Here is a 24122-nt window from a genome sequence, read left to right as displayed (position 1 = left end):
GGAAGAGTCTGGCCACGTCTGCTGGCACATCATCGGCAGCCCCAGAGCCGACAGTGCTGTCCTCCTCATCCTCTGCCTCCTCCACCTCATCCTCTCTCCACCCCCGCACCACTCCAGCTGCGCTCTGCTGCTCTCCCTCATCAGCAGCAAGGTCAGGGACCTCCACCAACTCCAAGCCCTCCTCCACAGAGGTGGCCTGTGAAGCTGCCTGCAGCTCCTGCTGGTCCAAGGCTGCCGCTCCCTCTTCCAGCAGTGCATACAGGGCCCTGTCCAGCACACACACCATGGGGACCCACTCGCACACCATTGCATGGTCCCTGCTTACCATGTTGGTGACCTGCAGGAAGGGTGCCAGCACTGAGCACACCTGCTGCATGTGCCCCCAGTCCTCCGTGGAGATGATGGATGGTGGCGGCACGCCCAGTTGCAGTGATGGCGGCAACTGTTGCTCGTGCAATGTACTGGCTGACAGCCTGCCTCTGTTCAACCAGACGCTCCAACATCGCCAGGGTGGAGTTCCAGTGAGTTGGAACATCGATCATGAGCCGGTGCTGTGGCAGGTGCAGCTCCTTCTGCACCTCTTCCAGGCTAGCTACGGCTGCAGCCGAGTGCCGGAAATGACGCACAAGCTTCCTTGCCGCCTCAAGGAGTCGGTCCATCCCCTGGTAGGTCCGCAGGAGCTTTTGGACTACCAGGTTCAGGACGTGTGCCAGGCAGGGGATGTGGGTCAGGTCTCCCCTGCTGATTGCAGCAACCAGGTTTGCCCCATTGTCGGACACGACCTCTCCGACTCTGAGGCCTCTGGGGGTCAGCCAATTCCTCTCCTGCTCTCTGAGTTTGGCCAGGACATGGTTAGCCGTCAGTTTGGTCTTCCCCAGGCTGACCAATTCCAGCAGCGCTTGGCAGTGGCGGGGCTTCACGCTGCTGCTGAGGCGGGGGGTTTGGGCTGGTGTGCCTGAGGATGGAAGCGGATCAGAGGAACCTGCTGCAATTCCGCTGACCCTGCATGGTGGCACCACCCACTGCGTTGTTGCTGCTGCTGCTGCTCTGACAGTGCCCGATGCTGCTCCCCCCTCCTCACCCCCTTCCACCAAGCTGACCCAATGCGCGGTGAAGGACAGATAGCGGCCTGTCCCAAACCGGCTGCTCCACGAGTCCATGGTGACGTGGACCCGTTGACCCACCACGTGATCCAGCCCTCTCCCGACATTGGCCATCACAGAGCGGTGAAGTGCAGGGATGGCCGTGTGTGCAAAAAAATGTCGGCTGGGGATTGGCCAATCGGGGGCTGCACACATCAGGAGTGCACGCATGTCACTCCCCTCCTGCACAAGGGAATAAGGCAGGAGTTGGGAGCACATGGCCATTCAGCTGACACACGCGACGGCTGCTGGGAGGCAGAACCATGACCACCCCCTGGAAGGTGTCGCTGAGCAGGGTCTGGCGACGCCTTTTGCTGGCACGGGAATCACTGGAGGGAGCAGAGGAGGCCACTGAGGACTGGCTGCCAGAACAGGCCTCAGTGTCGGCGGCAGGAGTTGCAGAGGGAGGAGGAGCAGTGCGTTTCTGACGCACTCCTGCTGGTGCTGCTGGAGGAGGTGGAGGAGGGGGGGTGGCTGCTGCCGACGGCTTCTCAGTGGTGGCGGGTCTGCCACTGCCACTGCCAGCTTCCTTCAACTTCATGAACTCCTCATGCTCATGAAAGTGTTTCCCTGCCAGATGGGTCACCAGAGAGGTGGTGCCATACGCAGAGGGCTCCTTCCCTCTGCTGAACTGCTGGCGGCACTGGTTTCAGGTGGCATACTTGCAATCCACATATGGCAGGGTGAAAAAATTCCAAATTGGGGAGGTGAAGTTTCCCCTTCGGCTCGAAGGTGCTGCTGCCGCTGGTCTCCCTGTGGTGGTTGGGGGGGGGGGGGGGGGTTCTTGGTGCGGCTGGTGGCACTGGCAGAACTCTTCGGATCAGCACGCTGTGTGGCCTGCATACCGCGCCCACTTCTGATTCTGCCCATGTCTGCGATGGTGATCCTTCTAGCAAGGCCCGCAGCCGCATCCTCCTCCTCCTCAGAGCAGTGCTGAACGGCTGCTGCTGCTCTTGCGAACTGGAGTGGTGGCGGGGATGGAGGACTCGGTTCCAGAGCTAATGGTGGCCTGCTCATCCACCATCAGTTTCACCACAGAGTCTGCGTCCTTCTCCTCAATAGGACGGCTACGACCTGGCGGTGGGAGGAACATCTGCGCCACATGCTGCTGCTGTGTCTCTGCAGCGTGACTCCCAGCTGTTGGGCGGCCAAGGCGTCCATGGCCAGTGGCTAATGGCGGAATAGCCACTGGTGCAGACGCAGAACTGTGCATGGTGGTGGTGGCGCGGCTGCCGCGACCTCCTCTCTTGCTGATGCCCTTGCTGCCCTTGCTGCCCCTGCCCAAACCGCGGCTGCCAGTGCCAGACATCGTATATTTTTAATATTATACAAATGAAAAAAAAAGTTATGTATTTAAAGGCGGGTGGGACAAGTGGGGTACTTTAATGGGGTGGGACTGGTGGTAGTGGGTGTGTGAGGTGATAGACAGGTGTACTCTACAGCAGAGATCGGTGTAGCGCTAACGAGAGAGTGCGCAGTACGCACACAAAGACCGTAGCTGACGCTGACTGACGGTGTCCCTATACACAGACTAGAGTACAGTACAATTCAACGAATACACAATACAAGTAATATAAACAATAGGATGGGTGTAGCACTAACGAGAGGGTGCGGACAGCGCAGACGTGCACTGCGCACACAAAGACCCTAGGTAACGCGGTGACGGACGGTCCCTATACACAGACTAGAGTACACTACAGTACTAGAAGAATCTAGCTAAACAATAGAACAGGTGTGACTAGATTACAGAGAGCAGATACAGGACAGGTATAGCAGTAAAGCTGGGCCTTGCTAACTACAAAATAGTACAATAATCTATCTAACACAGAAGTAGTACAGTAGAGTAGAACAGGTGAGAGCACAGGTAAGGTAACTAGAGACTAGAGCACAGAGCAGGGCAGGCTGCCTTGCCTAGGCACAGGGCCTAGCTGCTGCAGCTGCAGCAGCACCAGTGACAGTCTCCCTCCCTAGTCCCTAATCACACAAACTAAACTGCCTAAAATACAATCTATCTACAATACAAAGCAATACAGGTGAATATCAAGTGTTGGAGTGTAAAAACGCTTGGTGTTTTGAACAATAAATGCACTACTTGCACAGACAAAAAGCACTGGAGCAGTCTCTCAGTAAGTCAGTAAGTCACAAGCAGGGCGAGTGAGGCAACATGGCGCCCGCTATTTATAGAGGGGGGTTTGGCCAGGCTCCCCCTCTGTGATTGGCTGCAGTCAGAGGGCTGGGAGCCCTCTGATTCGCTTGTGAGGACTCGAGGTGACGTCATCCGCTGATGACGCTATCCAAGCTCCGTATTCGAGCTCGGATAGCTCGGATATCTCCGGATAGCTGATTGCTATCCGAATGCACTCTGATAGCACAGCCCGGATAGCTAATACTATTCGAGCTCGGTATTCAAGCTCGAATAGTGAAAAAAGAGCTAGGATATCCGAGTATCTCGGATATTCGAGCTCGGATGAGCATCACTGGTGATTATTACAAGCACAGGACCAATAAGGAGCTAATACTGTGGTTGAGGGAGGGCCCTACGGGGCCCCGATTCGGTTGCTACCTCTGTAACCCCTATTGCTACACCACTGCCCCTGAAGTTAACTCCATCAACTCAGCTTCATTTGAAATCAAGACAAGATACCTCATTTCATGTTAGGATTCCTCCTGTGACGTGTTCTGTCCATTGCAGGTGGAGCCGCAAATGGACAGTTCTGGTTTGTCAGTCTGCATTCGCAGTGAGTCACTTTGTCATTTGCAATTGCTCTGCAGTTCTGGACAGCTCAGAATACTGTCATTATTCCACTAATGGTTAGCCCTGGATTTCCTGCATGTATGTTCTTGCATAGTACTGCTTGCATTTGTTATGATGGTCTTTCAGCTAGCAAATGGTATTCAGGCCAGCACAGGATTGAGTGATTACCATTCAGCTGTGTGTAGATTTGCATGCTTGCATCCATTGGTTGATGCCAGCATACAGGCCTGCCTCTCCTGCTAGACCCCGACCGGTCATAGTTCCAGCTCTGTCTAAGCTGTTACTGGGTCCCTTGATATTGTAAAATATATTCTTTGTCTTAGTTCAGTTATCCTGTGGAGCTACGTTATATATTTCCCACGGGGACATATATATACGTACTCCTTCTAGTATAGAGATTTGTATTGCCTAGCCTTATTCGCGGTATTGCTCCTGGTCCTAGCCAGTCTTCCTTGCTTATGTTATATATCGGTTCATTGCCGATATATACATATGTTAGTCAGTTGTTTGCAGGGCCGGATTTGTACTTTTCACCGCCCAAGGCCAACTATACCGTATGTTTGGTTGTTATCTCCGTGTGCCCCAATGAGAATTCTACTTACTTTCCCTCATTAGATGTCAGTTGTCACAGATGACTATTTTAGTAATATGCGTATAGATTATAAGTTATGTTTTCCTTAAGAACTTTTATGTTATGTTTGTTATTTCATTAATGATGGAACCATTGTGTCATAATGAGAGTTAGGCTGATGTGTACCTGCAGGATAGAGCTTACAGGTCTTGCAGGGATGACACAAGTACAGGACTAGAGTTGGGCCGAACCTCCGATTTCAGGTTCGCGAACCTGGTTCGCGAACTTTCGCGGAAGGTTCGGTTCGCGTTAAAGTTCGCGAACCGCAATAGACTTCAATGGGGATGCGAACTTTGAAAAAAAAAAATAATTATGCTGGCCACAAAAGTGATGGAAAAGATGTTTCAAGGGGTCTAACACCTGGAGGGGGGCATGGCGGAGTGGGATACATGCCAAAAGTCCCGGGGAAAAATCTGGATTTGACGCAAAGCAGCGTTTTAAGGGCAGAAATCACATTGAATGCTAAATGACAGGCCTAAAGTGCTTTCAAACATCTTGCATGTGTATACATCAATCAGGTAGTGTAATTAAGGTACTGCTTCACACTGACACACCAAACTCACCGTGTAACGCACCGCAAACAGCTGTTTGTGTAGTGACGGCCGTGCTGGACTGGTGCGCACCATGGCGAGAGTGCAGGTTTTGGTGGCTTTACAGCCCATATGGTCGCCTGGCTGATGTAGCTGAATGACAGAACAGTGACTGTCCAGCTGATCAAATTTGGTCTGACCACAATGAGGCAACGACCTTATTATCGTGGGTGTGCCCCCTGAGACACTCATCTAGGCGCCGGTCATTGCTTCATTGTGATACGCAAGCCCCTTCACCACGGCAAGGTAATGATCACGAAGGGGAATGGGCGCATGTACATGCCTTTTCTTTTGTTGTTGCAGCTGCCCGCAGTGCAGCCAGAAAAATTAGGCAGTCATGTACACGCACCAGAAAAATTATTACAGCGGCCGCTGCTAGCAGCGGCCTAAAAAATTCAGCAATCCGCCTGGAGTCCCGGACCCTGTTGGTGGTGGCGGAGAAGGTAGTCAAGCGGCCTGCAGGCAGACATGCTGTGTGGAGGGACTGGGAGCGACTTAGTCTTCTTGGGGCAGGCCAGGCAGCCAGTCACACGGCGTGCAGGCAAAGATGCTGTGTGTGCGGGGACTGACTTAGTCTTGGGGCGGGCAGCAGCCCTCCGGGATCCATGCCTCATTCATTTTGATAAAGGTGAGGTACTTAACACTTTTGTGACTTAGGCGACTTCTCTTCTCTGTGACAATGCCTCCAGCTGCGCTGAAGGTCCTTTCTGACAGGACGCTTGCGGCAGGGCAGGAGAGAAGTTGGATGGCAAATTGGGACAGCTCTGGCCACAGGTCAAGCCTGCGCACCCAGTAGTTCAAGGGTTCCTCATCGCTGTTCACAGCAGTGTCTACATCCACACTTAAGGCCAGGTAGTCGGCTACCTGCCGTTCCAGGCGTTGGTGGAGGGTGGATCCGGAAGGGCTACGGCGAGGCGTTGGACTAAAGAACGTCCGCATGTCCGACATCACCATGAGATCGCTGGAGCGTCCTGTCTTTGACTGCGTGGACACGGGAGGAGGATTAGTGGCAGTGGTACCTTGCTGGCGTTGTGCCGTCACATCACCCTTAAAGGCATTGTAAAGCATAGTTGACAGCTGGTTCTGCATGTGCTGCATCCTTTCCACCTTCCGGTGAGTTGGTAACAGGTCCGCCACTTTGTGCCTGTACCGAGGGTCTAGTAGTGTGGCCTAGTGTTGGGCGAACATCTAGATGTTCGGGTTCGGGACGAACAGGCCGAACATGGCCGCGATGTTCGGGTGTTCGACCCGAACTCCGAACATAATGGAAGTCAATGGGGACCCGAACTTTTGTGCTTTGTAAAGCCTCCTTACATGCTACATACCCCAAATTTACAGGGTATGTGCACCTTGGGAGTGGGTACAAGAGGAAAAAAAATTTAGCAAAAAGAGCTTATAGTTTTTGAGAAAATCGATTTTAAAGTTTCAAAGGGAAAACTGTCTTTTAAATGCGGGAAATGTCTGTTTTCTTTGCACAGGTAACATGCTTTTTGTCGGCATGCAGTCATAAATGTAATACATATAAGAGGTTCCAGGAAAAGGGATCGGTAACGCTAACCCAGCAGCAGCACACGTGATGGAACAAGAGGAGGGTGGCGCAGGAGGAGAAGGCCACGCTTTGAGACACAACAACCCAGGCCTTGCATGAGGACAAGAAGCGTGCGGATAGCAATTTGCATTTTGTCGCCATGCAGTCATAAATGTAATACAGATGAGAGGTTCAATAAACAGGGACCGGAAACGCTAACCCATCACAGATGTTCATTGTTCATGTTACTTGGTTGGGGTCCGGGAGTGTTGCGTAGTCGTTTCCAATCCAGGATTGATTCATTTTAATTTGAGTCAGACGGTCTGCATTTTCTGTGGAGAGGCGGATACGCCGCTGATCTGTGACGATGCCTCCGGCAGCACTGAAACAGCGTTCCGACATAACGCTGGCTGCCGGGCAAGCCAGCACCTCTATTGCGTACATTGCCAGTTTGTGCCAGGTGTCTAGCTTCGATACCCAATAGTTGAAGGGTGCAGATGGATTGTTCAACACAGCTACGCCATCTGACATGTAGTCCTTGACCATCTTCTCCAGGCGATCGGTGTTGGAGGTGGATCTGCACGCTTGCTGTTCTGTGTGCTGCTGCATGGTTGTCAGAAAATTTTCCCACTCCAAGGACACTGCCGATACCATTCCCTTTTGGGCACTAGCTGCGGCTTGTGTTATTTGCTGCCCTCCTGGTCGTCCTGGGTTTGCGGAAGTCAGTCTGTCGGCGTACAACTGGCTAGAGGAGGGGGAGGATGTCAATCTCCTCTCTAAAGTCTCCACAAGGGCCTGCTGGTATTCTTCCATTTTGACCTGTCTGGCTCTTTCTTCAAGCAGTTTTGGAACATTGTGTTTGTACCGTGGATCCAGAAGGGTATAAACCCAGTAATTGGTGTTGTCCAGAATGCGCACAATGCGTGGGTCGCGTTCAATGCAGTCCTAGGCCGAAGAGGTCATAGCCTAGGGTCACAAAACCTGTTTATTGGGCAATTTCAATGGTGGCGAGTCTGACGTACATAAATCGCAGCAATGGCCGTTAGCAACGTCTGAATCTCACGAAATGTCTCATGCAGGTAGAAGACATATTGTTAGACTTGGGCTCCAAAGATGGGTTCCCTACATCTCTGCAAACCAGAGTTACAGGGCTCCAAATTTGGTAAAATCCCCCATAGGCTTTCATTGGGCCTCCTATTTACAGTTCCAAAATCTCACATCTTTTCAAAGGGCAATTACTCAGCAGTGGCAAATTTTCTAGCATTGTAGGGACCCTTAGGGGGAACATGACTGGTGAGTTTCGGGCCCCTAGGCCAAAGAGGTCATAGCCTAGGGTCACAAAAACCTGTTTATTGGGGCTATTTCAATGGTAGTGATGGTGACGTACATAAATCACAGCAATGGCCGTTAGCAAAGTCTGAATCTCACGAAATGTCTCATGCAGGTAGAAGACATATTGTTAGACTTGGATTCCAAAGATGGGGTCCCTACATCTCTGCAAACCAGAGTTACAGGGGTCCAAAATTGGTAAAATCCCCCATAGGATTTCATTGGCTCCCTATTTCACTTTCCAAAATCTCACATCTTTTCAAAGGGCAATGGCTCAGCAGTACCAAATTTTCTAGCATTGTAGGGACCCTTAGGGGGAACATGACTGGTGAGTTTCGGGCCCCTAGGCCGAAGAGGTCATAGCCTAGGGTCACAAAAACCTGTTTATTGGGGCTATTTCAATGGTAGTGATGGTGACGTACATAAATCGCAGCAATGGCCGTTAGCAAAGTCTGAATCTCACAAAATGTCTCATGCAGGTAGAAGACATATTGTTAGACTTAGATTCCAAAGATGGGGTCCCTACATCTCTGCAAACCAGAGTTACAGGGGTCCAAAATTGGTAAAATCCCCCATAGGCTTTCATTGGGCCTCCTATTTACCGTTCCAAAATCTCACACCATTTCAAAGGGCAATGGCTCAGCAGTGGCAAAACTCACCAGTCATGATCCCCCTAAGGGTCCCTACAATGCTAGAAAATTTGGTACTGCTGAGCCATTGCCCTTTGAAAAGATGTGAGATTTTGGAAAGTGAAATAGGGAGCCAATGAAATCCTATAGTGGGATTTTACCAATTTTGGACCCCTGTAACTCTGGTTTGCAGAGATGTAGGGACCCCATCTTTGGAATCCAAGTCTAACAATATGTCTTCTACCTGCATGAGACATTTCGTGAGATTCAGACTTTGCTAACGGCCATTGCTGTGATTTATGTACGTCACCATCACTACCATTGAAATAGCCCCAATAAACAGGTTTTTGTGACCCTAGGCTATGACCTCTTCGGCCTAGGGGCCCGAAACTCACCAGTCATGTTCCCCCTAAGGGTCCCTACAATGCTAGAAAATTTGCCACTGCTGAGTAATTGCCCTTTGAAAAGATGTGAGATTTTGGAACTGTAAATAGGAGGCCCAATGAAAGCCTATGGGGGATTTTACCAAATTTGGAGCCCTGTAACTCTGGTTTGCAGAGATGTAGGGAACCCATCTTTGGAGCCCAAGTCTAACAATATGTCTTCTACCTGCATGAGACATTTCGTGAGATTCAGACGTTGCTAACGGCCATTGCTGCGATTTATGTACGTCAGACTCGCCACCATTGAAATTGCCCAATAAACAGGTTTTGTGACCCTAGGCTATGACCTCTTCGGCCTAGGACTGCATTGAACGCGACCCACGCATTGTGCGCATTCTGGACAACACCAATTACTGGGTTTATACCCTTCTGGATCCACGGTACAAACACAATGTTCCAAAACTGCTTGAAGAAAGAGCCAGACAGGTCAAAATGGAAGAATACCAGCAGGCCCTTGTGGAGACTTTAGAGAGGAGATTGACATCCTCCCCCTCCTCTAGCCAGTTGTACGCCGACAGACTGACTTCCGCAAACCCAGGACGACCAGGAGGGCAGCAAACAACACAAGCCGCAGCTAGTGCCCAAAAGGGAATGGTATCGGCAGTGTCCTTGGAGTGGGAAAATTTTCTGACACCCATGCAGCAGCACACAGAACAGCAAGCGTGCAGATCCACCTCCAACACCGATCGCCTGGAGAAGATGGTCAAGGACTACATGTCAGATGGCGTAGCTGTGTTGAACAATCCATCTGCACCCTTCAACTATTGGGTATCGAAGCTAGACACCTGGCACAAACTGGCAATGTACGCAATAGAGGTGCTGGCTTGCCCGGCAGCCAGCGTTATGTCGGAACGCTGTTTCAGTGCTGCCGGAGGCATCGTCACAGATCGCGGCGTATCCGCCTCTCCACAGAAAATGCAGACCGTCTGACTCAAATTAAAATGAATCAATCCTGGATTGGAAACGACTACGCAACACTCCCGGACCCCAACCAAGTAACATGAACAATGAACATCTGTGATGGGTTAGCGTTTCCGGTCCCTGTTTATTGAACCTCTCATCTGTATTACATTTATGACTGCATGGCGACAAAATGCAAATTGCTATCCGCACGCTTCTTGTCCTCATGCAAGGCCTGGGTTGTTGTGTCTCAAAGCGTGGCCTTCTCCTCCTGCGCCACCCTCCTCTTGTTCCATCACGTGTGCTGCTGCTGGGTTAGCGTTACCGGTCCCTTTTCCTGGAACCTCTTATATGTATTACATTTATGACTGCATGCCGACAAAAAGCATGTTACCTGTGCAAAGAAAACAGACATTTCCCGCATTTAAAAGACAGTTTTCCCTTTGAAACTTTAAAATCGATTTTCTCAAAAACTATAAGCTCTTTTTGCTAAATTTTTTTTTCCTCTTGTACCCACTCCCAAGGTGCACATACCCTGTAAATTTGGGGTATGTAGCATGTAAGGAGGCTTTACAAAGCACAAAAGTTCGGGTCCCCATTGACTTCCATTATGTTCGGAGTTCGGCCATGTTCGGCCCGAACCCGAACATCTAGATGTTCGCCCAACACTACACGTGACCCGTTCGGCCAATCACAGCGCTAGCCGAACGTTCGGGTAACGTTCGGCCATGCGCTCTTAGTTCGGCCATATGGCCGAACAGTTTGGCCGAACACCATCAGGTGTTCGGCCGAACCCGAACATCACCCGAACAGGGTGATGTTCTGCAGAACCCGAACAGTGGCGAACACTGTTCGCCCAACACTAAGTGTGGCCACCCAGTACAGGTCATTCCCCTTGAGGTTTTTTATACGGGGGTCCCTCAACAGGCAGGACAGCATAAAAGACGACATCTGCACAAAGTCGGATCCAGTACCCTCCATCTCCTCTTGCTCTTCCTCAGTGACGTCAGGTAAGTCAACCTCCTCCCCCCAGCCGCGAACAATACCACGGGAAGGTTGAGCAGCACAAGCCCCTTGCGATGCCTGCTGAGGTTGTTCTCCTGCCGCTGTCCCCTCCTCCTCCTCCTCCTCCTCCTCCCCCAAAGAAACACCTTGCTCATCATCCTCTGAGTCTGACTCGTCTTCTGCACACGACTTCTCTTCTTCCTCCTCCTCCCCCCTCTGTGCTGCCGCAGGTGTTGAGGAAACAGCTGGGTCTGATGAAAATTGGTCCCATGCCTGTTCCTGCCGTAACGGTTCCTGGTCACGCTCATTCACAGCTTCATCCGCCACTCTACGCACAGCACGCTCCAAGAAGTAAGCGTAGGGAATTAAGTCGCTGATGGTGCCCTCACTGCGGCTCACCAGGTTGGTCACCTCCTCAAACGGCCGCATGAGCCTGCATGCATTTTCCATCAGTGTCCAGTTGTCGGGCCAGAACATCCCCATCTTCCCAGACTGTTTCATTCTACTGTAGTTGTAGAGGTAGTGGGTCACGGCTTTCTTCTGTTCTAGCAGGCGGGAGAACATGAGCAGGGTCGAGTTCCAGCGAGTCGGGCTATCGCAAATGAGGCGTCTCACCGGCATGTTGTTTTTGCGCTGAATTTCCGCAAAGCGTGCCATGGCTGTGTAAGACCGCCTCAAATGCCCACAGAACTTCCTGGCCTGCTTCAGGACATTCGCTAAGCCAGGGTACTTTGCCACAAATCTTTGAACCACTAGATTCATGACATGTGCCATGCAGGGTATGTGTGTCAGCTTCCCCATATGCAAAGCGGCAAGCAGATTGCTGCCGTTGTCGCACACCACGTTGCCTATCTCCAGGTGGTGCGGGGTCAGCCACTCATCCACCTGTTTCTTAAGAGCAGCCAGGAGAGCTGCTCCAGTGTGACTCTCCGCTTTGAGACAAGACATGTCTAAGATGGCGTGACACCGTCTTACCTGGCATGCAGCATAGGCCCTGCGGAGCTGGGGCTGTGTAGCTGGAGAGGAGAACTGCCACTCAGCCAACGAGGAGGAGGACAGCGAAGAGCATGTAGCAGGAGGAGAGGAGGTGGCAGGAGGCCTGCCTGCAAGCCGTGGAGGTGTCACAATTTGGTCCGCTGCGCCCTGCTTGCCATCGTTCACCACCAGGTTCACCCAATGGGCTGTGTAGGTAATGTAGCGGCCCTGCCCGTGCTTGGCAGACCAGGCATCCGTGGTCAGGTGTACCCTTGACCCAACGCTCTTCGCAAGAGATGACACCACTTGCCTCTCAACTTCACGGTGCAGTTGGGGTATGGCCTTTCTCGAAAAATAAGTGCGGCCTGGCATCTTCCACTGCGGTGTTCCGATGGCCACACATTTACGGAAGGCCTCAGAGTCCACCAGCCGGTATGGTAACAGCTGCCGAGCTAACAGTTCCGCCACGCCAGCTGTCAGACGCCGGGCAAGGGGGTGACTGGCCGAAATTGGCTTCTTCCGCTCAAACATTTCCTTCACGGACACCTGACTGCTGCTGTGGGCAGAGGAGCAGGAACCGCTCAAGGGCAGAGGCGGAGTGGAGGAGGGTGCCTGTGAAGGTGGAAGGGAGAAAGCGGCAGAAGCAGATAATGCACCTGATGGAGGAGGAAGAGGAGAAGGAGGGTGGCTTTGCTTTTGTGTGCTGCTGCTGCTTTTGCTCAGGTGGCCATCCCATTGCTGTTTGTGCCTTTTCTCCAGGTGCCTTCGTAAGGCACTTGTCCCTACGTGAGTGTTGGCCTTTCCACGGCTCAATTTTTGTTGGCAGAGCGAACAGTTGGCTTTGGTCCGATCTGAGGCACACACATTAAAAAATGTCCACACCGCTGAGCCACCCTGGGATGTGGGCACTATGGGGACCTCAGCAGCTGATGCTGAAGGGCAAGTTGGCTGGCTGTACATAGGTGGCGATACATGGTGCCGGACTCTGCCACCAGCTGTTTCTGACGAAGAGCTGCCCCAGCTTCTTTCAGCAACTTCTCTCCTCCTACTACTCTCTGACTCCCCCTCTGAACTGTCCCCCTCTTCATCTCCTCTATTGGGAACATACAGAGGATCCCTATCATCGTCATCATCGTAATCATCCTGCCCAGCTTCGCTTGCCTCAGACAAATCCAAACATGCACCATCAGTAGGTCCTTCATCCTCCTTACACGTTACATCCATAGTGTTGCCGGGTAACTCAAATATATGAGCTGGTGAAAATTCATCTGGCTGTAACAACAATGGCTGTGCATCAGTGATTTCAACACTAAATAATTCTTGCGAAGTGTCAAATGCAGCGGAAGTGGTGCTAGTAGTAGCGCTGGTGGCTGAGCAAGATGAGGTGTTCTGTGTCGCTAAATACTCAACCACGTCCTGACAATCTTGGGAGGTGATTGGACGTGCCTTCTTCCGAGCACTGTACTGTGGGCCAGGTCCACACGAAATTACATTTACACGACCTCGCGCAGACCTGCCGGGTGGCCTTCCTCTGGCTCTGGCACTACCTCTTCCTCTACCTGTTTTGTCCATATCGGGTATGCACGGAGTGGTATATCACACTGCGTGCACTCACGTAGGTAGGTGGGTTCACTTAACTGCACAGGTATGCGCACTGATGCGGTGGGTTCACTGAACAGAACAGGTATACAGTGGCGGGTTCACAGAACAGGTATGCAGTGGCAGGTTCACTGAACACAACAGGTATGCAGTGGCAGGTTCACTGAACACAACAGGTATGCAGTGGCGGGTTCACTGAACAGGTATACAGTGGCGGGTTCACTGAACAGAACAGGTATGCAGTGGCGGGTTCACTAAACAGAACAGGTATACAGTGGCGGGTTCACTAAACAGAACAGGTATACAGTGGCGGGTTCACAGAACAGGTATGCAGTGGCAGGTTCACTGAACACAACAGGTATGCAGTGGCAGGTTCACTGAACACAACAGGTATGCAGTGGCGGGTTCACTGAACAGGTATACAGTGGCGGGTTCACTAAACAGAACAGGTATACAGTGGCGGGTTCACTAAACAGAACAGGTATACAGTGGCGGGTTCACAGAACAGGTATGCAGTGGCAGGTTCACTGAACACAACATGTATGCAGTGGCGGGTTCACTGAACAGGTATACAGTGGCGGGTCCACTGAACAGAACAGGTATGCAGTGGCGGGTTCACTGAACAGGTATACAGTGGCGGGTCCACTGAACAGAACAGGTATGCAGTGGCGGGTTCACTAAACAGAACAGGTATACAGTGGCGGGTTCACTAAACAGAACAGGTATACAGTGGCGGGTTCACAGAACAGGTATGCAGTGGCAGGTTCACTGAACACAACAGGTATGCAGTGGCGGGTTCACTGAACAGGTATACAGTGGCGGGTCCACTGAACAGAACAGGTATGCAGTGGCGGGTTCACTGAACAGGTATACAGTGGCGGGTCCACTGAACAGAACAGGTATGCAGTGGCGGGTTCACTAAACAGAACAGGTATACAGTGGCGGGTTCACAGAACAGGTATGCAGTGGCAGGTTCACTGAACACAACAGGTATGCAGTGGTGGCGGGTTCACTGAACAGGTATACAGTGGCAGGTCCACTGAACAGAACAGGTATGCAGTGGCGGGTTCACTGAACAGGTATACAGTGGCGGGTCCACTGAACAGAACAGGTATGCAGTGGCGGGTTCACTAAACAGAACAGGTATACAGTGGCGGGTTCACTAAACAGAACAGGTATACAGTGGCGGGTTCACAGAACAGGTATGCAGTGGCAGGTTCACTGAACACAACAGGTATGCAGTGGTGGGTTCACAGAACAGGTATGCAGTGGTGGGTTCACAGCACAGGTATGCAGTGGTGGGTTCAATGAACAGGTATGCAGTGGTGGTGGGTTCACAGCACAGGTATGCAGTGGTGGGTTCAATGAACAGGTATACAGTGGCGGGTCCACTGAACAGAACAGGTATGCAGTGGCAGGTTCACTGAACAGGTATGCAGTGGTGGGTTCACAGCACAGGTATGCAGTGGTGGGTTCACTGAACAGGTATGCAGTGGTGGGTTCACAGCACAGGTATGCAGTGGTGGGTTCACAGCACAGGTATGCAGTGGTGGGTTCACAGCACAGGTATGCAGTGGTGGGTTCACAGCACAGGTATGCAGTGGTGGGTTCACAGAACAGGTAGGCAGCCAGACAGGAACAAGTTAAGCCTAACTAATCTTTCCCTGAGAGACAGTCTGCAGCAGCTCGCCCTACTCTCACTAACGCAGGCAGCACACGAGTGACCGTAATGGCCGCCGCTGCCTGCCTAATATAAGGGGGGGTGGGGCTCCAGGGGCTAGTGTAGCCTAATTGGCTACACTGGGCCTGCTGACTGTGATGTAGAGGGTCAAAGTTGACCCTCCATGTGCATTATGGGGCGAACCGAACTTCCGCAAAGGTTCGCCTGCGGGACGCGAACGCGAACCACTGAAGTTCGCATGGAACCGTTCGCAGGCGAACCGTTCGGCCCAACTCTATACAGGACAGGGAGTTTGAAGGTAAATCTGTTCTTGTAGATATAGATGGCTGCATAGAATAGCTTTACTGCCCCTCACTGAGCCGCCCCTAAATTTCTGGTGCCCTAGGCCATGGCCTATGTGGCCTTGCCAGAAATCCGGCCCTGGACTTGTTTGTAGTTTCATTGATAGCTGTAAATTGTAATACACTAGGAAATCATATCTATTGTATATTTGTCTATGTATTACGCTTGCCTGCCTTTTGATTCTGCTATTCCCTGACTATTCTGTCCTGTCCTTGCGAGGTAGCCATTGCTGTGGTTGCTATTGGTTACCTCACTCTTGTCTTTGTGAATGCTTGCTGTCACTGAGGCAAGTGACTAGATTAGCAAGCATTCATTCTGTCAGCCTCTGTCCTCCTAGTCCTGTCCTTGCAGGTAGCCATTGCTGTGGTTGCTATTGGCTACCTCACTCCAGTCTGTCTTGTATCTGTCTGAATGTTTGCTATCGCAAGAGCAGCGCAACATCGCACTGCGCTGCCATTGCGTCTTATCAGAAGCCCAGAGCTGCAGTTGCTCTGGGCAGCCAGTGTAGCCTCTTCCATAATTCAGCTCTCAGCCTTGTTGTGCTGGCTGGTCAGAAAGTATGACACCCCCCCCCCCCCCCCCCCCAGCGTTACATTTCATATGAAAGTGTAACTATTAAGGCATACTGGTTACTAAGCTAGTAGATGGTAATTTTGATATGTGGCATTAGGTGGTCTTTCAGTGATAGATCCCTTTAACATATAAAGTTGTGTCTTACCTTCACTAAGCCTTTGGGGATGTCCGTAATGTTCATCTGCAATAAATTCCCCAGTAAGGGCAGTGGGGTGGGGCCAGGAGGAAGATTGCTTTGCTTTATCCTCTTCCACCATGTAAGCAGGTAAATCAGAAAGGTAATTCCTGTAGCCAGCAGTAGTGTCGCCTGTATTCCCAGAGCCATGCTGATAGTAACTAGCTCACACTGATATCTGAGCCTGAGAATATGCCTTCCTGTGTTTGTACTCTGAGCAATGGCAATGGCTGCCTTCCAGCTGGAAACGTGTTGACAGTGGGAGTGTTGTCTGGGATGGGAGCTCTGCTTCTTACGCAATATGCTTCATATTAAACACAGCGATGTGCTCTGCACATTTGCTTCAATGCAGAAAGTATTTCTTGGGAAGAAACAATCCACAAGTCTGAAAAACAGGTATGAAAGTGTATCTTCTGTCTCCCAAAGTCTTTCCTCTTGGATAAGATACATGTAGATTTTTCTTTATTTCATGTTATTGGTTGAAATAGGGTAGTAATGCTTTCTGATTGTGAAATTCCATAATCCTCAACTGTAGTCCACGATCCTTAATCTTGACTTTCTAAGTCCATGTTGTGGGAGGTAAGTCCACCACTACCTCCTATTTTTAGTCTGTTTGTAGTTGTAGCACATTTTATCCTATTTGAGGCTCTGTGTTTACATTATAAATCGCCAGCGCTATCGCAAGCGCTGAGCGATTTATTAAGAGTTTTGTATGCGCTTTTCCCTGCGCTTTTTTAAGCGCTCTTGCAGAGAGATTCGTTCTTTCCACCCGGAAATAAATAAATACAATGTACTTGTTCATAAAAGCGCTCAGGAAATCGCTATACAAAGCGCTTTTTCAAGCTCTTCGCAATTTCCCTATACCTTCCATTGAGCCAAAGCGCTCAGTAAATGGTACATGTATCGCTTCTGAAAGCGGAAAGCTATTGAAACGCTCGTATGTGAACACTCTCATAGGGAATCATTGCCCAAGTGCTTTTGGGGCGATTTCTAAAATCGACAGCGCTTACAAAAACTTGCAAACGCTCATAGGGCTTGATTCACTAAAGTGTGATAACTGCTATCACAGCAGTTATCAAGCCAGCTGCCACGCGCAAAGGTTTGCACGCGAACAGCGTTACTTCGCATGATAAGGTTTGCGCGCGATGACGCGTGCTTTTCACGTGAAACGCGCACATGATCGTGTGCAAACCTTTGCTTATCACGCGAAGTAGCGCTGTTCAAGCACAAACCTTTGCACGCGGCAGCTGGTGTGATAACTGCTGTGATAGCAGTTATCACACTTTAGTGAATCAAGCCCATAGTGTGAACAAGCCCTTAGCACCTCGGTTTCTTCTTCATTACAATATATGGAAATCTTAAAAAAAATTAAGTTGTTCTAGATTTCACTGTTGCAGTAGGCACTGAAAGAGTTAGAGCAAGTTGAAGTTAAAATATACCCCCCCCCCCCAAAAAAAAAACAAAAAACAGATACCCAATTAGAGGGAAAGCTCTGGGTTCTATAGAGCCTTCCCGTTCTCACGGTGTCCTTGTTCCCCCGAAGGCTCCTGCATTTGAATCTCCCACAGAAGGAGACTTTGGAAGTCTTCTGAAGCACTCAGGCTCTCGAAGACCAGCGGCTCTGTACTGCGCATGTGCGAGTGTGCGAGAGAGGGCACTTGCGCTTGCGCAGTACGGAGTGGCCCATCTTCAGAAGCCCGAGTTCTTTCTGAAGACTCCTGAAGCCAGACCAACCCGGATGAGAGCAGTCTACTACCCATGAGTAGTAGACTGCTAATGGGGGTGCCGGCGGGGGGACCGTGAGGAGACCAAGAAAGGCTGTATAGGACCTGTTGCCTTTCCTCTCCTTAGGTGAGCATCTGGGTTTTTTTCAGTGTTTTTTTTTTCACTTCAGACTTCCTAAGCCTCAGTGTTTAGTGCTGATAAGAACATGGATTCTCAAAAAGACCCGGAGAGCCGCCCCTTTAAGAATATACTGCGCAACTTAATTACAAGGAGACACCAGCTTAATCTTAACACAAGCCAAAAACATTTAAATAAGACTGCTGTCTCATGCACGTACAACATTTCTTTAATATCAGCCTTGATTGCATGTATGTCACATAACATCACTTTTAAAAAAACAACACACAGTTAAAAACATATATACCTGGCCAGGAATTCTCGCTTTATCTATATGGGACCTGATCCAATAACCTGCATGGTGTGATCGCCCAGGCTCAGCCTATGCATAAAACACCAAGCTTAACCTCTTGGGGACCAACGTAGGTTGAATCTATGTCCAGCAGGTGGTGCTACCGTTGTGACCGGACGTTGATTCAATGTCCGCGCTAATGCACCGTCCCGACACGATTGTGCGCACCAGAGAGGGCCAGCTGGCATCTCCCCTCAGTGATCAGCAGCCATCGCGTATGGCTGCTGATCACGTAATCACTACGATCACCGTCGGATCGTAGTGATCAATTTGACAGCTGCGGCGGTAGGGGGGAAAAGAAGAGCATCCACTCACCTCCCTGCCGTTCCCATGACGATCGACCCTCCCGCCGCTCTTGCTGGCATCTCTGCTCCATCTGACGTCAGCACCGGGTCCTGGCTTGATGTCGTCATCAAGCCGCGACCCGGAACTGAGCGGCAGTAGGAGTTGAGATGCCGGCAGGAGCAGAGGGGTCCGCTGCGGCTCGTCGCTGGAACCTGGAAGGTGAATGATTGCTGCTGACAAGGGGGGACACCTGGCCACACACGGGGAGGGGGGGGGGGAGGGAGACAGCCCAGCCAGACCCTGCAGGGATCCGGCTGCCTGACCCCCCCAACGCGACACCCCCCTCATTCTGCAAAAATGCCTGGCCCTGAAAGGGGGTTAGGCGGCCGGTCCCGAAAGGGTTAACATGGATCAATATGGCCCTCTACCGCCACCAAAACACCACACACTCTGTGAGATATCAGGCCGATCACTAATTCTTCAATCAATTTTCATCAAATAGTTCCTGGATGACAAATACGTTTTAGCCGGCTGCAGGCAAGCAAGTCAATTGACTCAGCTGATGGAACGAGGGACCACTAGGCAAGGCTTAGGCATTTAATCATATCTGATGTATCTAGCAGATAAACATCCATCTATACTTGCGCACAAGATGGTGTGCTCCAGTTCACTTAACTGTCCAACCGCCAGTGCACTGGGTCAATCAGGTATTACTGCTGCACTGACACTTGTTCAAGCCAGGGACATATAGATATTGCCGATTCTATTGTGACTCTGATAAGAACAGTTGCTAGTAATTAGACAAGTTTATTTTCCTAAACAAGCACAGAACACAGAGCAATTAATTTCTTCAGCAACTATATATGAAATAAAGTATTTTCATTGTGCACTTTGCAAGAGTCTGGGTCTACTTTAAGGAAGAATAAATATACCAGCTACTCTTAAAGCGGTATCGTCACCATAAAAATCAAATTTCAAAGGCAACTGGTCTGAGTGTTTTAACTGATAAAGATGCTAATCCTGCATTCAAAACTTTCAAAACTTTTTCTGCTGTTATGATTTGGAGTTATCACATACTTCAGAAGCACTGGCCCTTTAGTAGTCGGTGCCAAAGAATTGCATGCTGGGGGTTCTTTTTATCTATAATGTATTCCTCCTCTTTTCTTTATTTTCCTGCCAGCTGCTTATCAGAAACCTAATCCCCTACTCACTTGTGTTTACAGGCAAGGCTGAGGCGACTCAGTGATTGGAGGAGACAAGAAAAAAAGTAAAGGGCAGAAATGACATCACGAGTTAGCCTTAACTGCGGGCAAAAGACATGGCCCCCACCACTAACAGAATTCTCGTCATTTACTATATAACATTCACTGAAATCAAAACGTGGACAGTACAATACATGTGTTATGTAAGTAGATCAAGTATTTATCTACTTATATAGGTATTTTTTTTCCCTGGCATAGTATGGCTGATCCTACTGCTTTAAAGGAAGCTAAACACTGAGCACACCGAGCTTAACACATTCCAAAATGAATCCACAGGGTTTTTCTTTGACTTGCTCTATTTGGAGGGTGTAAAAACTAGAATCATGATTAGACAGGGCAGCAAAGTTTCACAGATCAACATAAGGTACACAGACAGGGCCGGCCCGCCCATGAGGCGGGGTGAGGCGGGTTCCTCAGGCGGCAGGAAGTGGAGGGGCGACACCAGGCATTAAGAGGAAGTGCCTGCTCCTGGTTCTTGCCGCCCTCCGGAGAGACTGGACTGGTCACTGTGACTGGGAGGAGTGTCACTGTGCTACCTACCGGCTACCGCCGCCGCCCGCCTGGCCGCCTCAAGTGCTGCAGTGAAGTCTCCGACCATCCCTGGCAGTGGCAGCACACCGAATCGGTGAGTCAGCAGTGACCCTGGCCTGGCTGCACAGTGACGCTACCGCGGCGCCAGCCCTGCGTGACGTGCCGCCCACGCCCACCCACCATGCCGGACTTCCGAGTCCGAGGCAGCTCTGCGGCCTACTAGGTCTAGGCCTCTATGAGGCTGTCCTGGCTGCGCTGCCGCTGCCTCCGCCTCCGCCTGCAGAATCCGGACCGGGACGGAAGTAACTGAGTCATGCTGCCTCCGCCCGCTGCCCGCCATGATAGTCACGGTCACTGAGTGCTGCCGCCCGTGACCGTGACAATGATGAGCCCGCCGACCGCCGTTGCGTTGCCCCCCGGCCTTGCCCGCCCAGCGAGAGATGGAGCATGATGGAGGAGCAAGCTCGCTGCCCTCTTGCCGCCGACGCAAGATGGATGCTGGCTCGTGCCTGACGCCTGGCCTGCCCTCCGCCATCGTCGTCACCGGACCCCACCATCCCGAGTGGGTCACAGGCTCTGGCTCTGGCTGCTGTTCACGGTGGGGTCGGGTCGGATTCCGTTTTTTGTAATTTTATGTAATGTATCCATGTAGTTAGACTGACTGGTGTGGAGGAGGTGGTGGTATATTTATTTGGAATGGGTGGGGAGGAGGGTAAGGGTGCCTGTGGGTGGGGAGGAGGGTGAGGATGACCGTGGGTGGTGAGGAGGATGAGGATGGCCGTGGCTGGGGAGGAGGATGATGAGGATGGCCGTGGCTGGGGAGGAGGATGAGGGTGCCCATGGCTGGGGAGGAGGATGAGGGTGCCCGTGGCTGGGGAGGAGGATGAAGGTGCCCGTGGCTGGGGAGGAGGATGAGGGTGCCCGTGGCTGGAGAGGAGGATGAGGGTGCCCGTGGCTGGGGAGGAGGATGAGGGTGCCCGTGGCTGGGGAGGAGGGTAAGGGTGCCCGTGGCTGGGGAGGAGGGTAAGGGTGCCCGTGGGTGGGAAGGAGGGTGAGGATGAATGACTGTGGGTGGGGAGGAGGAGGGTAAGGGTGCCTGTGGGTGGTGAGGAGGATGAGGGTGCCCGTGGGTGGTGAGGAGAATGAGGATGGCCGTGGCTGGGGAGGAGGATGAGGATGGCCGTGGCTGGGGAGGAGGATGAGGATGGCTGTGGCTGGGGAGGAGGATGAGGATGGCTGTGGCTGGGGAGGAGGATGGCCGTGGCTGGGGAGGAGGATGAGGATGGCCGTGGCCATCTTCTTTAATTCTTTAATTTTGCTTTAAGGAGGGGGGGGGGGGCCCGGGGGGGGGCGCCTTCACGATCTTTGCCTCAGGCAGCAGAAAGTCCAGGACCAGCCCTGTACACAGATGTGATCTCCACTAACTGGTTTCGGTTTGACAACAATGAAAACTTTATTGACTGTTCACATGCGATGGTGCCATGGGATATCCATTGCTTGAAAATGCTGCCTGCAATCTCAGTGTGCGATGAATGGGACACCCCTCTCAACTCAATCAAAATACATCTGGTTGCGTCTTATTTTGTACTTTCATGGTAACCATGCACATAATTTTATCCACACAGTTTATGTACTATACTGCACAGCCATAGGTAGTTTGTAGTTGTAGCATAGATGGAAAAAAAAGGAATTTGACCCAGAAGTACATTATACAATGGACGCTACACAGCAGTTTTATCATTTGTGTTATACAGATTTCCCCTGAGCTGAAAATTAAACAATGTATTGCAGTAGTATTTGGTGAATTAACTGTCTGTTAATTAATTAAGCAGTAACTACTACTGTTTTTTGGTCCACTTTCAGCTAGTGGAAATCTGCAGGTAGACTAAAATGTAAAGCAGATGTCTAATTATAAGGATGTGTTGCCATCTGCTGGTAGATAGAAGAATAGACCATAATAGAGTTGAAACATGGACAAGGGGACATTAAATATCAGGTATGTAAGTGGCTGACTCAGTCCTGACTCAGACAGGAAGTGACTACAGTGTGACCCTCACTGATAAGAAATTTCAACTATAAAACACTTTCCTAGCAGAAAATGACATAGATAAAAAGGGGAATTTCTGATCAGTGAGGGTCACACTGTAGGCACTTCCTGTCTGAGTCAGGACTGAGTCAGCCACTTGCATACCTGATATTTAACTCTTTCAGGCAGAGAAAGAAAAAAAGGAGCACAGCATAGTTATTTGTGTGCTAGGCACTGTACATACCCATGTCTATCTCATCATGTCACATGTCACTTCGGGTATCCTTTAAGTATGTTTCCCGGGCAGTTTTCCGCAGCCTGCCAATAGTACTAATATTGGTAATATTTTACTACCCTTAATACCGGTATACTATACAACACTTAACTGGCATCAAATAAAAATGCTAACTTATCTTCCCACACTAAGGCCACATACACACAGCAGACCATAGTCTTTTGAAAATGAAAGTTCACAGACCAATTTTACCCCCTTCCATGTAGTATGAGAGCCATACCTACACAGTCTATTCTATGGAGCTGAACTCCCCATCAGAAAAAAAAAATCCTTGCAAGATGCTGCACACACAGATGCTGTACAGACACAAAAGATCAGTATCTGCAAAAGATCTGTTCCTGCCAAAGATCCTATCCTGCAAATTAAATTCATAGTCTACGAGATCTGCAGATCATCATACACACCTTGTTTAACTGACAATTCATCTGCAGATCAGACAATCATCTGCAGATCCATCCTGGTGGATCTGATCTGCAGATGAATGTCTGTTAAACAAGGTGTGTATGATGAGCTGCAGATATCATAGACTATGAATGCATTTTGCAGGAATGGATCTTTTGCAGGAACAGATCTTTTGCAGATTCTGATCTTTTGAATATCTACAGCATCTTTGTGTGCAGCATCTTGCAAAGATTTCTGTCTGATGGGGAGTTCAGCTCCATAGAATAGACTGTGTAGAGTATGGCTCTCATACTACATGGAAGGGGTAAAATTGGTCTGTTATCTTTCATTTTCCAAAGACTATGGTCTGATGTGTGTATGAGCCTTTTCTCTCCAATTCTTTACTTCTTAAGGCTCATACACACATCAGACCATAGTCTTTGGAAAATGAAAGATCACAGACCAATTTTACCCCCTTCCATGTAGTATGAGAGCCATACCTACACAGTCTATTCTATGGTGCTGAAATCCCGTTTTTCAGAAACGCATACTCCCGGGCTGCTGCAGATTTTGGATTGCGGATGCGTTTCTGCCTGAGGGCTCGTTTCCACCATAGCGAATCCGCATGCGGCGCCGACATGCGGATTCGCTTGGTACATTGAAGTGGCCGGGGCTGTTTCCATATGTGCGGCGTGCGGGAGCGATTTGGCGGCGGGCCAAATCTGCACGACGGGACCCACAGAATTTGCCTGCGTCGGGAATCCATGCGAATCGCCGCTAATGTATTTAATAGGAAAAACGCATGCGTTTTTTACATGCGTTTTTACCCGCGATTCGCGTGCGATTTCGCA

At 50.5% G+C, this 24122-nt stretch overlaps 1 protein-coding gene across 1 annotated transcript in view; it reads right to left on the bottom strand.

Annotated features, from left to right (window-relative positions):
• LOC137528915 (cytochrome P450 2C8-like) overlaps window positions 1-16539 on the bottom strand; it is a 61854-nt gene extending 45315 nt beyond the window's left edge. Inside the window, exon 1 of the mRNA XM_068250677.1 lies at window positions 16268-16539. Coding sequence (XP_068106778.1) covers window positions 16268-16447 — 180 coding nt within the window. The 5' untranslated portion in view covers window positions 16448-16539. The remainder of the gene's footprint in view (window positions 1-16267) is intronic.
• Between the last annotated feature and the right edge of the window lie 7583 nt (window positions 16540-24122).

The sequence above is a fragment of the Hyperolius riggenbachi genome, chromosome 8 (genome assembly GCF_040937935.1).
Source record: "Hyperolius riggenbachi isolate aHypRig1 chromosome 8, aHypRig1.pri, whole genome shotgun sequence".
NCBI classification, from domain to species: Eukaryota; Metazoa; Chordata; class Amphibia; order Anura; family Hyperoliidae; genus Hyperolius; species Hyperolius riggenbachi.
Note: the sequence above shows the minus strand (reverse complement) of the source record. Positions and strands in the feature narration are given on the sequence as shown.